The sequence below is a fragment of the Meles meles genome, chromosome 14 (assembly GCF_922984935.1).
Source record: "Meles meles chromosome 14, mMelMel3.1 paternal haplotype, whole genome shotgun sequence".
NCBI lineage: Eukaryota > Metazoa > Chordata > Mammalia > Carnivora > Mustelidae > Meles > Meles meles.
In genome coordinates this window covers 2,402,603-2,416,668 of record NC_060079.1, presented here as the reverse complement: position 1 = coordinate 2,416,668, position 14,066 = coordinate 2,402,603, and the positions used below count along the sequence as shown (strand labels likewise).

Below are 14,066 nucleotides of genomic sequence, written 5' to 3'. Positions count from 1 at the left end.
GAGATCACAAGTAGGCAAAGAGGCAGGCACAGAGGGAGGAGAAAGCAGGCTCCCCACTAAGTAAGGAGCCCGATGCAGGGCTCAATCCCAGGACCCAGGATCATGACCTGAGCCCAAGGCAGAGGCTTTAACACACTGAGCCACCCAGGCGCCCCTGTTAGTAGCTATCTAAACAAAGCCATCAGTCCACATCCAAAATTTAATATGAAATGCTTTGATCTGAATTTTGGTGTTCAAATTCAGAAATTATCCATTATAAACATGTAAATTCTCAGATGTCCATTGTCAGAAATAGGTTTTCCCACAGTATTTTTTTAAACATTTTTAAATTTAAATTCAATTAATTAACATATATTATTGGTTTCAGAGGTATAGGCCTGTGATTCATAAGTCTATTATACCCAGTTCTCATTACATTACATATCCTCTTTAATGTCCATCACCCAGTTACACCATCCACCCACAGCCATATCCTCCAGCAACCCTCAGTTTCCTTCCTATGATTAAGAGTCTCTTATGAGGGGGGAGGAGTCAAGATGGCAGAGAAGTAGCAGGCTGAGACTACATCAGGTAGCAGGAGATCAGCTCAATAGCTTATCTAAACATTGCAAACACCTACAAATCCAACAGGAGATCAAAGAGAAGAACATCAATTCTAGAAACAGAAAAGCAACCACTTTCTGAAAGGTAGGACTGGCAGAGAAGTCCATTCTCCGCCACAATGGACAATGGAATCTAAAACGACGGGAAGATAGACCGCGGGGGAGGGGCTGGCTCCTGGCAAGCGGCGGAGCAACGGAGCACAAAATCAGGACTTTTAAAAGTCTGTTCCACTGAGGGACATTGCTCCAGAGGCTAAACTGGGTGAAGCCCACACGGGGTCAGCATGGCCCCAGGTCCTCAGGGTCACAGAACGATCGGGGGTGTCAGAGTGTCGCAGAGCTCGCAGGTGTTAGAACGGAGAAGCCGGCTACAGAGACAGAGCCAAGGACTGAACTCTCAGCTCGGGGTTACCTTGAACTGGTTGCGGGCTGGGTGAGCTCGGAGCACGGCTAGAGCCTGGGGATACGGGAGTGATTGGGTGCTGTCCTCTGGGGGCGCACTGAGGAGTAGGGCCCCAGGCTCTCGGCTCCTCCGGGCCGGAGACTAGGAGGCTGCCATTTTCATTCCCGTCCTCCGGAACTCTACGGAAAGCGTTCAGGGAACAGAAGCTCCCAAAAGCGAACCCGAGCCGATTACTTAGTCCGGCCCCCGGTAAGGGTGGTGCAATTCCACCTCGGGCAAAGACACTTGAGAGTCACTACAACAGGCCCCTCCCCCAGAAGATCAACAAAATATCCAACCAGGACAAAGTTCATCTATCAAGGAAAGCAGGTTCAATTCCTAAGACAGCAGTGGAATTCCAGAGGAGGAGAAAGCAAAGCACGGAACTCATGGCTTTCTCCCCATGCTTCTTTAGTCTTCTGGTTAATTCAATTTTTTTTTCTTTTTTCAATTTTTTTTCTTTCTTTTTTCTTCTTCTGCTAAATTTTTTAAAACTTTTACCCTTTTCTTTTTTAACATTTTTTGACTACTTTATCTAAATATATATATATTTTTCTTTCTTTTTTATATTTTTTCTTTGTTTTATTTTTTAAATTTTTTTCTTTTTTTTTCTGAACCTCTTTTTATCCCCTTTCTCCCCCCCACAATTTGGGGTCTCTTCTGTTTTGGTTACAGCACATTTTTCTGGGGTCTTTGCCACCCTTTTAGTATTTTATTTGATCCTTCATATCCTCTTATCTGGACAAAATGACAAGGCGGAAAAAATCACCACAAACAAAAGAACAAGAGGCAGTACCGAAGGCTAGGGACCTAATCAACACAGACATTGGTAATATGTAAGATCAAGAATTCAGAATGACGGGGCGCCTGGGTGGCTCAGTGCGTCAAAGCCTCTGCCTTTCGCTCAGGTCATGATCCCAGGGTCCTGGGATTGAGCCCCGCGTCGGGCTCTCTGCTTGGCAGGGAGCCTGCTTCCTCCTCTATCTCTCTCTGCCTGCCTCTCTCCCTACTTATGGTCTCTATCTGTCAAATGAATAAAATCTTTAAAAAAAAAAAAAAAAAAGAATTCAGAATGACGATTCTGAACATTCTAGCCGGGCTCGAAAAAGGCATGGAAGATATTAGAGAAACCCTCTCTGGAGATATAAAAGCCCTTTCTGGAGAAATTAAAGAACTAAAATCTAACCAAGTTGAAATCAAGAAAGCTATTAATGAGGTGCAATCAAAAATGGAGGCTCTCACTGCTAGGATAAATGAGGCAGAAGAAAGAATTAGTGATATAGAAGACCAAATGACAGAGAATAAAGAAGCTGAGCAAAAGGGGACAAACAGCTACTGGACCACGAGGGGAGAATTCAAGAGATAAGTGACACCATAAGACGAAACAACATTAGAATAATTGGGATTCCTGAAGAAGAAGAAAGAGAGAGGGGAGCAGAAGGTCGATTGGAGAGAATTTTCCTAATATGGCAAAGGGAACAAGAATCAAAATTCAGGAGATGCAGAGAACCCCCCTCAAAGTCAACAAGAATAGGTCCACACCCCATCACCTAATAGTAAAATTTACAAGTATTAGTGACAAAGAGAAATCCTGAAAGCAGCCCGGGAAAAGAAGTCTATAACATACAATGGTAAAAATATTAGATTGGCAGCAGACTTATCCACAGAGACCTGGCAGGCCAGGAAGACCTGGCATGATATATTCAGAGCACTAAACGAGAAAAACATGCAGCCAAGAATACTCTATCCAGCTAGGCTATCATTGAAAATAGAAGGAGAGATCAAAAGCTTCCAGGACAAACAAAAACTGAAAGAATTTGCAAACACCAAACCAGCTCTACGGGAAATATTGAAAGGGGTCCTCTAAGCAAAGAGAGAGCCTAAAAGTAGTATATCAGAAAGGTACAGAGACAATATACAGTAACAGTCACCTTATAGGCTAATATAGGCACTAAATTCATATCTCTCAATAGTTACCCTGAATGTTAATGGGCTAAATGCCCCAATCAAAAGACACAGGGTATCAGAATGGATAAAAAAACAAAACCGGGGCGCCTGGGTGGCTCAGTGGGTTAAAGCCTCTGCCTTTCGCTCGGGTCATGATCCCAGGGTCCTGGGATCGAGCCCCGCATCGGGCTCTCTGCTTGGCAGGGAGCCTGCTTCCTCCTCTCTCTCTCTCTGCCTGCCTCTCTCCCTACTTGTGATCTCTGTCAAATAAATAAATAAAATCTTTAAAAAAAACAACAACAAAAAAAAAACAAAAAAACAAAACCCATCAGTATGATGCCTACAAGAAACTCATTTTAGACGCGAAGACACCTCCAGATTTAAAGTGAGGGGGTGGAAAACAATTTACCATGCTAATGGGCATCAGAAGAAAGCTGGGGTGGCAATCCTTATATCAGATCAATTCGATTTTAAGCCAAAGACTATAATAAGAGATAAGGAAGGACACTATATCCTACTCAAACGGTCTGTCCAACAAGAAGATCTAACAATTTTAAATATCTATGCCCCTAACGTGGGAGCAGCCAACTATATCAACCAATTAATAACAAAATCAAAGAAACACATCAATAATAATACAATAATAGTAGGGGACTTTAACACTCCCCTCACTGAAATGGACAGATCATCCAAGCAAAAGATCAACAAGGAAATAAAGGCCTTAAATGACACACTGGACCAGATGGACATCACAGATCTATTCAGAACATTTCATCCCAAAGCAGTAGAATACACATTCTTCTCTAGTGCACATGGAACATTCTCCAGAATAGAGCACATCCTGGGTCACAAATCAGGTCTCAACCAGTATCAAAAGATTGGGATCATTCCCTGCATATTTTTAGACCACAATGCTCTGAAGCTAGAACTCAATCACAAGAGGAAAGCTGGTAAGAACCCAAATACATGGAGACTAAACAGCATCCTTCTAAAGAATGAATGGGTCAACCAGGAAATTAAAGAAGAATTGAAAAAATTCATGGAAACAAATGATAATGAACATACAATGGTTCAAAATCTGTGGGACACAGCAAAGGCAGTCCTGAGAGGAAAATATATAGCAGTACAAGCCTTTCTCAAGAAACAAGAAAGGTCTCAAGTACACAACCTAACCCTACACGTAAAGGAGCTGGAGAAAGAACAAGAAAGAAACCCTAAACCCAGCAGAAGAGAAATCATAAAGATTAGAGAAGAAATCAATGAAATAGAAACCAAAAAAACAATGGAATAAATCAACGAAACTAGGAGCTGGTTCTTTGAAAGAATCAATAAGATTGATAAACCCCTGGCCAGACCTCTCAAAAAGAAAAGAGGAAGGACCCCAATAAATAAAATCATGAATGAAAGAGGAGAGATCACAACTAACACCAAAGAAATACAGACAATTAGAAGAACATACTATGAGCAACTCTACGCCAACAAATTGGACAATCTGGAAGAAATGGATGCATTCCTAGAGACATATAAACTACCACAACTGAACCAGGAAGAAATGGAAAACCTGAACAGGCCCATAACCAGTAAGGAGATTGAAACATTCATCAAAAATCTCCAAACAAACAAAAGTCCAGGGCCAGACGGCTTCCCAGGGGAATTCTACCAAACATTTAAAGAAGAACTCATTCCTACTCTCCTGAAACTGTTCCAAAAAATAGAAATGGAAGGAAAACTTCCAAACTCATTTTATGAGGCCAGCATCACCTTGATCCCAAAACCAGACAAGGATCCCACCAAAAAAGAGAACTACAGACCAATATCCTTGATGAACACAGAAGCAAAAATTCTCACCAAAATACTAGCCAATAGGATTCAACAGTACATTAAAAGGATTATTCACCATGATCAAGTGGGATCAAGGGCTGCAAGGTTGGTTCAACATCCGCAAATCAATCAATGTGATAGAACACATTAATAAAAGAGAGAACAAGAACCATATGATACTCTCAATAGATGCTGAAAAAGCATTTGACAAAGTACAGCATCCCTTCCTGATCAAAACTCTTCAAAGTGTAGGGATAGAGGGCACATACCTCAATATTATCAAAGCCATCTATGAAAAACCCACCGCAAATATCATTCTCAATGGAGAAAAACTGAAAGCTTTTCCGCTAAGGTCAGGAACACGGCAGGGATGCCCATTATCACCACTGCTATTCAACATAGTACTAGAAGTCCTAGCCTCAGCAATCAGACAACAAAAAGAAATTAAAGGCATCCAAATGAGCAAAGAAGAAGTCAAACTATCACTCTTTGCAGATGATATGATACGATATGTGGAAAACCCAAAAGACTCCACTCCAAAACTGCTAGAACTTGTACAGGAATTCAGTAAAGTGTCAGGATATAAAATCAATGCACAGAAATCAGCTGCATTTCTGTACACCAACAACAAGACAGAAGAAAGAAATTAAGGAGTCAATCCCATTTACAATTGCACCCAAAACTATAAGATACCTAGGAATAAACCTAACCAAAGAGGCTAAGAATCTATACGCAGAAAACTATAAAGTACTCATGAAAGAAATTGAGGAAGACACAAAGAAATGGAAAAATGTTCCATGCTCCTGGATTGGAAGAATAAATATTGTGAAAATGTCTATGCTACCTAAAGCAATCTACACATTTAATGCAATCCCTATCAAAATACCATCCATTTTTTTCAAAGAAATGGAACAAATAATCCTCAAATTTATATGGAACCAGAAGAGACCTCGAATTGCCAAAGGAATATTGAAAAAGAAAGCCAAGGTTGGTGGCATCACAATTCCGGACTTCAAGCTCTATTACAAAGCTGTCATCATCAAGACAGCATGGTACTGGCACAAAAACAGACACACAGATCAATGGAACAGAATAGAGAGCCCAGAAATAGACCCGCAACTCTATGGTCAACTAATCTTTGACAAAGCAGGAAAGAATGTCCAATGGAAAAAAGACAGCCTCTTCAATAAATGGTGCTGGGAAAATTGGACAGCCACATGCAGAAAAATGAAATTGGACCACTTCCTTACACCACACACGAAAACAGACTCAAAATGGATGAAGGACCTCAATGTGAGAAAGGAATCCATCAAAATCCTTGAGGAGAACGCAGGCAGCAACCTCTTCGACCTCAGCCGCAGCAACATCTTCCTAGGAACATCGCCAAAGGCAAGGGAAGCAAGGGCAAAAATGAACTATTGGGATTTCATCAAGATCAAAAGCTTTTGCACAGCAAAGGAAACAGTTAACAAAACCAAAAGACAACTGACAGAATGGGAGAAGATATTTGCAAACGACATATCAGATAAAGGGCTAGTGTCCAAAATCTATAAGGAACTTAGCAAACTCAACACCCAAAGAACAAACAATCCAATCAAGAAATGGGCAGAGGACATGAACAGACATTTCTGCAAAGAAGACATCCAGATGGCCAACAGACACATGAAAAAGTGCTCCACGTCACTCGGCATCAGGGAAATACAAATCAAAACCACAATGAGATATCACCTCACACCAGTCAGAATGGCTAAAATTAACAAGTCAGGAAATGACAGATGCTGGCGAGGATGCGGAGAAAGGGGAACCCTCCTCCACTGTTGGTGGGAATGCAAGCTGGTGCAACCACTCTGGAAAACAGCATGGAGGTTCTTCAAAATGTTGAAAATAGAACTACCCTATGACCCAGCAATTGCACTACTGGGTATTTACCATAAAGATACAAACGCAGTGATCTGAAGGGGCACGTGTACCCGAATGTTTATAGCAGCAATGTCCACAATAGCCAAACTATGGAAAGAACCTAGATGTCCATCAACAGATGAATGGATAAAGAAGATGTGGTATGTATACACTATGCAGCCATCAAAAGAAATGAAATCTTGCCATTTGTGATGACGTGGATGGAACTAGAGGGTATCATGCTTATTGATATAAGTCAATCGGAAAAAGACAACTATCATATGATCTCCCTGATATGAGGACGTGGAGATGCAACATGGGGGGTTAGGATGATAGAAGAAGAATAAATGAAACAAGATGGGAGTGGGAGGGAGACAAACCATAAATGACTCTTAATCCCACAAAACAAACTGGGGGTTGCTGGAGGGAGGTGGGGTTGGGAAAGGGGAAGGGGGTTATGGACACTGGGGAGGGTATGTGCTATCGTGAGTACTGTGAAGTGTGTAAACCTGGTGATTCACAGACCTGTACCCCTGGGGATAAAAATACATTATATGTTTATAAAAAAAAAAAATTGGAAGGGGAGGCAAACCATAAAAGACTATGGACTCTGAGAAACAACCTGAGGTTTTGAAGGGGCGGGGGTGGGAGGTTGGGGGAACCAGGTGGTAGGTAATAGGGAGGGCACGTATTGCATGGCGCACGGTGTGTTGTGCAAAAACAATGAATACTGTTATGCTGAAAAAAATAAATTAAAAAAAAAAAGAGTCTCTTATGATTTGTCTCCCTGATTTCATCTTGTTTTATTTTCCCCTCTCTTCCCCTATGCTCCTCTGATGCTCCTCTGTTTTGTTCTTAAACTCCACACATCAGTGAAATCATATGATACCTGTCTTTCTTTGATTGGTTTATTTCACTTAGCAAAATACCCTCTAGTTCCATCCACATCATTGCAAATGGCAAGATTTAATTTGATGCCTGAATAGTATTCCATCTTCTTTAACATCTTTATCAATTCAACTGTTGATGGACATTTGCGTTCTCTCCATAGTTTGGCTATTGTGAACGCTGCTGCTATAAACATTGGGATGCAGGTGCCCCTTTGGTTCACTACATTTGTATCCTTGCGGTAAATACCCAGTAGTGCAATTGCTGGGTCATAGGGTGGCTCTATTTTCAACTTTCTAAGGAACCTCAATACTGTTTTCCAAAGTGGCTGCACCAGCTTCCTCACGAGCATTCCCACCAACTGTGTAGGAGGGTTCCCCTTCCTCCGCCTCCTTGCCAACATCTGTTGTTTCCTGACTTGTTTAATTTTAGCCATTCTGACTGGTGTGAGATGGTCTATTACAAAGCTGTAATCATCAAGACAGTATCAAGACTGGCACAAAAACAGACACATAGATCAATGGAACAGAATAGAAAACCCAGAAATGGACCCTCAACTCTGTGGTCAACTAATCTTTGACAAAGCAGTGAACAATATCTAATGGGAAAAGGACAGTCTCTTGAACAAATGATGTTGGGAAAATTGGATAACAACATGCAGAAGAATGAAACTGGACCAATTCTTTATACTGCACACAAAAATAGACTCAAAATGGATGCAAGACCTAAATGTGAGACAGGAATCCATGAAAATCCTAGAGGAGAACACAGGCAGCAACCTCTTTGACCTTGGCTGTACAACTCTTGCTAGACACATCTCCAAAAGCAAGGGAAACAAAGGCAAAAATTAACTAGCGGGACTCCATCAAAATAAAAAGCTTTTGCACAGCAGAGGGAAGAGTCAGCAAGACCAAAAGACAACTGACAGAATGGGAGAAGATATTTTCAAATGACATCAGATAAAGGGCTAGCACCCAAAATCTATAAAGAACTTATCAAACTCAACACCCAAAGAATAATCCAATCAAGAAATGGACAGAAAACATGAATAGACAATTCTCCAAAGACATCCAAATGGCCAACAGATGCATGAAAAAATGCTCTACATCACTCGGCATCAAGGAAATACAAATCAAAACCACACTGAGATACCTTTGCCTAGTATTCTGATGTCAGGTCTATGTGCTTTCCTATACTATAGATATCATTAAGGTGACGAAAAACACATATATTAGTTATCCTTCACTGCCCTTTCCTTCCATATTTCATAATTTGCATGAAGAGTTCCTTCAACTTACTATGAATCACATGCATTTCTTTTATAATTGCAGCTAAGAATCTTAAACTTCCAGAAGGTTGACAGTGGTTTATTTTCTCTAAAATTCATTTTAGATACTCATTTCCATTATACATTTCAACTTAAAATTTGAAAAAATTTACTTTGTCTCAAAGGAATACTAAATACTTACCAACTGAAGATAGAAATCGGCAGGACTATTTATATGACAAACCATAACTGAAACATCTGTCATTTCCTTAGGCAAAATAGGTGGGTGATAGTGTAAAGTCATATTTTTTTCAGAGTGGCTTCTTGGCGATTGTGACCTAAACCTGATTAAAAACACAATCAAAAGCATAAGCAAGCCATTTTCTTAAAGTCTCTCTTCTCTTAGCAACTTGGTCTGAAGGAAGGACTTGTACATATACTGATTAATCTACGTAGTGTATTCTCTTTCCAATTTCTTTTCTAATACATTTCTTGGTATTGTCTTCAATTATCAAACCAAGTAAGATGTCAAACTTGAGATGTCAAGTCTTGAAAATCAATGAATGACCTTCGAATTTGTGTTGGGACATTTTTGAGCCAGGTCTGTGTCTTCTACTTGAAGTCTCTCCTCTTTGAGGAACTGACAACCACGGACTGTGGTAGCACTCAGTAGGCCACCTGAGGGGTGTCTGTGACCCCATCCAGCTCTAATTCTACTTTTATATTTCCACAATGAGATCTACTTGGGTCACTTCCAGAGTCATCTCATCACTCAGGACAAAAAGTTATATCTTTCACTATCCTATAGTTAGTTATCTTATTTTGTTCATCAGTGATGGGGGTGGAGGAAGTAACTTTAAGTATCTATTCTAAATTCCTACATTAAATACAGAATGGTGATTATGAACTTATTCCAATGGTTAGAAAATTTAAGCCAGGAACTTGATAATTCTTAAAACCCTAGTGAGATTAAGAGTCATTTATGGTTTGTCTCCCTCCCAGTCCCATCTTGTTTCATTTATTCTTCTCCTATCCCCCTACCCCCCCACGTTGCAAAATAAACTGGGGGTTGCTGGGGGGAGGTGGGATTGGGAGAGGGGGAGCGGGCTATGGACATTGGGGAGGCGAGGCGAACCATAAGAGACTATGGACTCTGAAAAACAACCTGAGGGTTTTGAAGGGTCAGGGGTGGGAGGTTGGGGGAACAGGTGGTGGGTAATGGGGAGGGCACGTTTTGCATGGAGCACTGGGTGTTGTGCAAAAAGAATGAATACTGTTACGCTGAAAAAATAAATAAAATGGAAAAAAAAAAAAAGAAACACTGACCTAACCCACCCTAAAATAAAGTAGAACATTGAAAAAAAAAAAAAAAAACCCTAGTGAAACTCTTTGTGAAATTATCAAGAATCTAAAAAAATGTTCAGTATCTACAAATAGTTTCCCTGGAGTTACCTTAATTTTTCAATTTACTTAAATTATCTGAATGCAGTTTTCAGATAACCGTACTTAGAGAGCCCTGGTACAAATATTTTTAACCTCTTAGATTATGCTCACTTTAGAGTCAGCCCATAGTTTTTAAAGGTAAGCTCTGTTATTCCAATTTATAACTACACCTCAATGTATTTGTTTTAATAAGTTACCTACCTTGCTAACTCCATAAAAACTAATGCATCTCTAAGAGACACAGGCATATCACTGCTTATTTTATTTGTTGGTGGTTTCTGCAGATCTACAATTAGCACACCATTTTCTTCTCTAAAAACTTTCATTAAAACAGCCTTGTTATTTACCATTTTCAAAAATTCTACTTTGGCTTCTTCTCCCCAGCCTTCATCCTGTGAAAAAAGTAGAATTCCAATGTACTTAATAATTACAATTAGCTCTAATAATACCATGCTCTGGATTTAGCTTTTATTTTGTTTTTCTTTGTAAATCCAAAATACAATCAAAGTCTGCAAACTTGAGCACAGGGACTCAAGCACAGATACTAAACAATACCTAGGGCCAGATCCAAGGTCAGTGTTTAGGTATGTACAATATATTAATTTTTTTTTAGTGAGTTCTATGCCCAGTGTGGGGTTTGAATTTATGATTCCGAGATCAAGAGTCACATGCTCTACCAAATGAGCCAGCCAGGTGGCCCTAGATCTTTGATTTTTATAACAGTCTCAAGGTGTCCATTAAGCTGTTGTATTTTAGAATTTAGTTTCACTTCTGAATATTAATATATATATAACATATTATATAACATTATATAAATTATAAATATTCTAAAATAAAACATATGATTTTTCCACTTAAATAACACAAATTCAAAAGGTAATTTTGGGGTGCTTGGGTGGCTCAGTCGGTTAAATGTCCGCCTCAGTTTAAGTCACAATCCCAGAATCCTGGGATTGAGCCCCACATTGGGCTCCCTGCTTGGCGGGGAGTCTGCTTCTCCCTCTTCCTCTCCCTTTCCCCACTGCTTGTGCTTTCTCTCCCTCTCTCTCTCTCAAATAAAGAAAAAGAAAAGGTAAATTTTAAAGTATAATGGAAGCCATGTAATGTAATCAAGATGTTTATAATCAGTTTCCATTTAACTGGGAATATATGAAGTATATGGTACTTAAACAGTGAGAAATATTCACCCATTAAAAAAATTTTTTTTTAAGTTGATCTTTGAAGCTTTAAGTTTCCATACCTAAAGAAAATATCAAGGGTTAAAACTACACATTCCTGGTGTTAAGTTCTTTATATATTTTGAATATTAACCCTTTATCAGATATATCATTTGTAATTATCTTCTCTCATTCAGTAGGTTGCCTTTTGTTTTGTTGAGGATTTCCTTCATTGAGCAAAAGTTTTTTATTTTGGTGTATTCCCAAATATGTTATTTTTGCTTTTGTTTCCTTTGCCTGAGGAGACATATCTATAAAAATATTGCTAAGGCTGATGTCAGAGAGATTGCTATCTATGTTTTATCTAGGACTTTTATGGTTTCAGGTCTCACATTTAGAAATTTAATTAATTTTCTGCTTCTTTTTGTTCATGGTATAATCAAGTGTTCCAGTTACATTCTTTTGCAATGTAGCTGTCCAGATTTCCCAGCACCATTTATTGAAGAGATGGTCTTTTCCCCGTTGTATATCCTTGCCTCCACTGTGATAGACTGATTGATCATATAAGCATGGTTTGATTTCTGGGCTCTCTATTCTGTTCCATTGATCTGTAAGTCCATTTTTGTACCAGTACCATACTGTTTTTTTTTACTTTGGTTTTGTAGTATATTTTGAAATCTGGAATTGTGGTATCTCCAGCAGAGTTGGTTAGTCACTATGCTGTATACCTGAGACTAATGTGACAGTGTGTGTCAACTATACTCAAACTTTTTAAAAACTACAAGTTGCATAAAAACAAAAAATAAAACCTCTTTCTAAAGATTATAAAGTTTATTCAGAAAATGCAAAGAAGTATAAAAGCCAAATTTAAACCAGTTTTACCATTTTAGGGAAAACAGCTAATACTTATGTTTCCTGTTATATTTTTTTTCATTTACTCATTTTTTTCAAATATCTGTCAAATGCCTTTTATGTGCTATGTAATTTGTTAAGCACTGGGAATACAATGATAGGCAGAGACACAGATTTCTGTTTTCAAAGCCTTCATAAAATAACCATATAACATATATTCTTACACACAATTCCTGTCTTGTAAGAGTTTTTAAGGCTTGCTGGGGAATAGATATTCATAAACAATACAAAGCAGAATACAACTAATGAACAAAGTGTCATGAAAATAGTGAAGAAATTTATAGAAACACATACCAGACCATATTTTAAAATTTATTTTTCTCTCCATATGTGACTCAAATTTAGTGGTTTATTTGGATTCATTCCAAGTATATGTTACTCATTTGTATATGTTTATTCTCTTCAACTTCCCATTAAGAATGTTTCTAATTATGGAAACTGAAGTTCATTTCCTTTTTTACTGCCACTGATAATTTATTATACAAAATGCACTTACCAAAAGAATTGGTGCCTTGAACCTACACTTCGCAATCTAACTGGCAATACATAGCTAAAATTGAGATATTTAGCCCACGGAAGAAGAAATAATTTAAGTCTCACTTACTGAATTCTGAGGAACAATGTCTTTCAATGAGCATGGCAGTGCTAGTGGCTGGATGTCTTTCAGTAGCCCTTCAATATATGATTCAGACTTCCTTAGAACTAGGCATAAGTCATTTAGTACTATATGCTGCTCAGCAATGCGTTCTGATCTTGCATGGGTATCACCAACCCTAAAAGAATTCAGGTAATATTTATTGAAAATAATACTTGAAACTCAAACTTGCTTTCCCTCCATAAAAGGTATACATTTCTAAGGATACTTTCTTTAAGCTAAATCTTACAGAAAGTTGTATTCTAATTCATATTTTCCTACTACATAGATTTAATCCATATTTTATAAGCACAGACAGTACTTTTATCTATAAAATAAAATCTCAGCTGACTTTATCTGACTTTATCTTTGTCTTTCACATATTTGTTCAAGTTTAGACTTAAAGGGGATAATGATAATGATGCCTCCAAACAGAAAACTATTTATTTATAAAGCTAGGACCATTAAATCGTGACCATTCTATATAGTTAATACTGGTTCTTACTACAGAAACATTTTCAGTTTTATTTTTTTAATTTATTATTATTGTTGTTTTATTTTCCTAGAAGACTGAGGGAAATATTTTTGAGTAGTACCTAGGGTTAGCTTTAATAATTATAGAAATCTGATTTAAAATTCTACTCAATCATCCTGCAGCTAACTGTAATACTTCATTTAAAAGAAATATTTTTGTGCATCGTTCCCTCTTTCGCAGGGGCCATGCTAATCTTCTCTAGGCACATTTTTTTTTCTTTTATTTTTTAAGATTTTTTTTTTAATTTTTACGTCATCTCTACACCCAACGTGGGGCTCGAACGCACAACCCTGAGATCAAGAGTTGCATACTCTACCAACTGAGCCAGCCAGGCGCCCCTCATTCCCTCTTTCGAATAAACAGAAAAGTACTTAAGTTTGGATACATCAAAAAGCTTCTTTTCCAAAATAACAGAAAAAAACCTACTCCTTTTCCAAGCTCCTCATGTAGTAACACTGATAAATGATAACACTTAACTAATTTAGTAGTCAGTAAAATAAATAAGAGAACAAAATAAAA

General features: G+C 38.4%; 1 protein-coding gene across 2 annotated transcripts in view; it reads right to left on the bottom strand.

Annotated features, from left to right (window-relative positions):
* RNF17 (ring finger protein 17) overlaps window positions 1-14,066 on the bottom strand; it is a 159,041-nt gene that overhangs the window by 96,123 nt on the left and 48,852 nt on the right. For both annotated transcript variants that reach the window (XM_045978212.1, XM_045978213.1), the window contains 3 exons: window positions 12,983-13,151; window positions 10,511-10,701; window positions 9,069-9,210 (listed from right to left, as the gene is read on the bottom strand). In XM_045978212.1, the coding sequence (XP_045834168.1) occupies window positions 9,069-9,210; window positions 10,511-10,701; window positions 12,983-13,151 (502 nt within the window). The remainder of the gene's footprint in view (window positions 1-9,068; window positions 9,211-10,510; window positions 10,702-12,982; window positions 13,152-14,066) is intronic.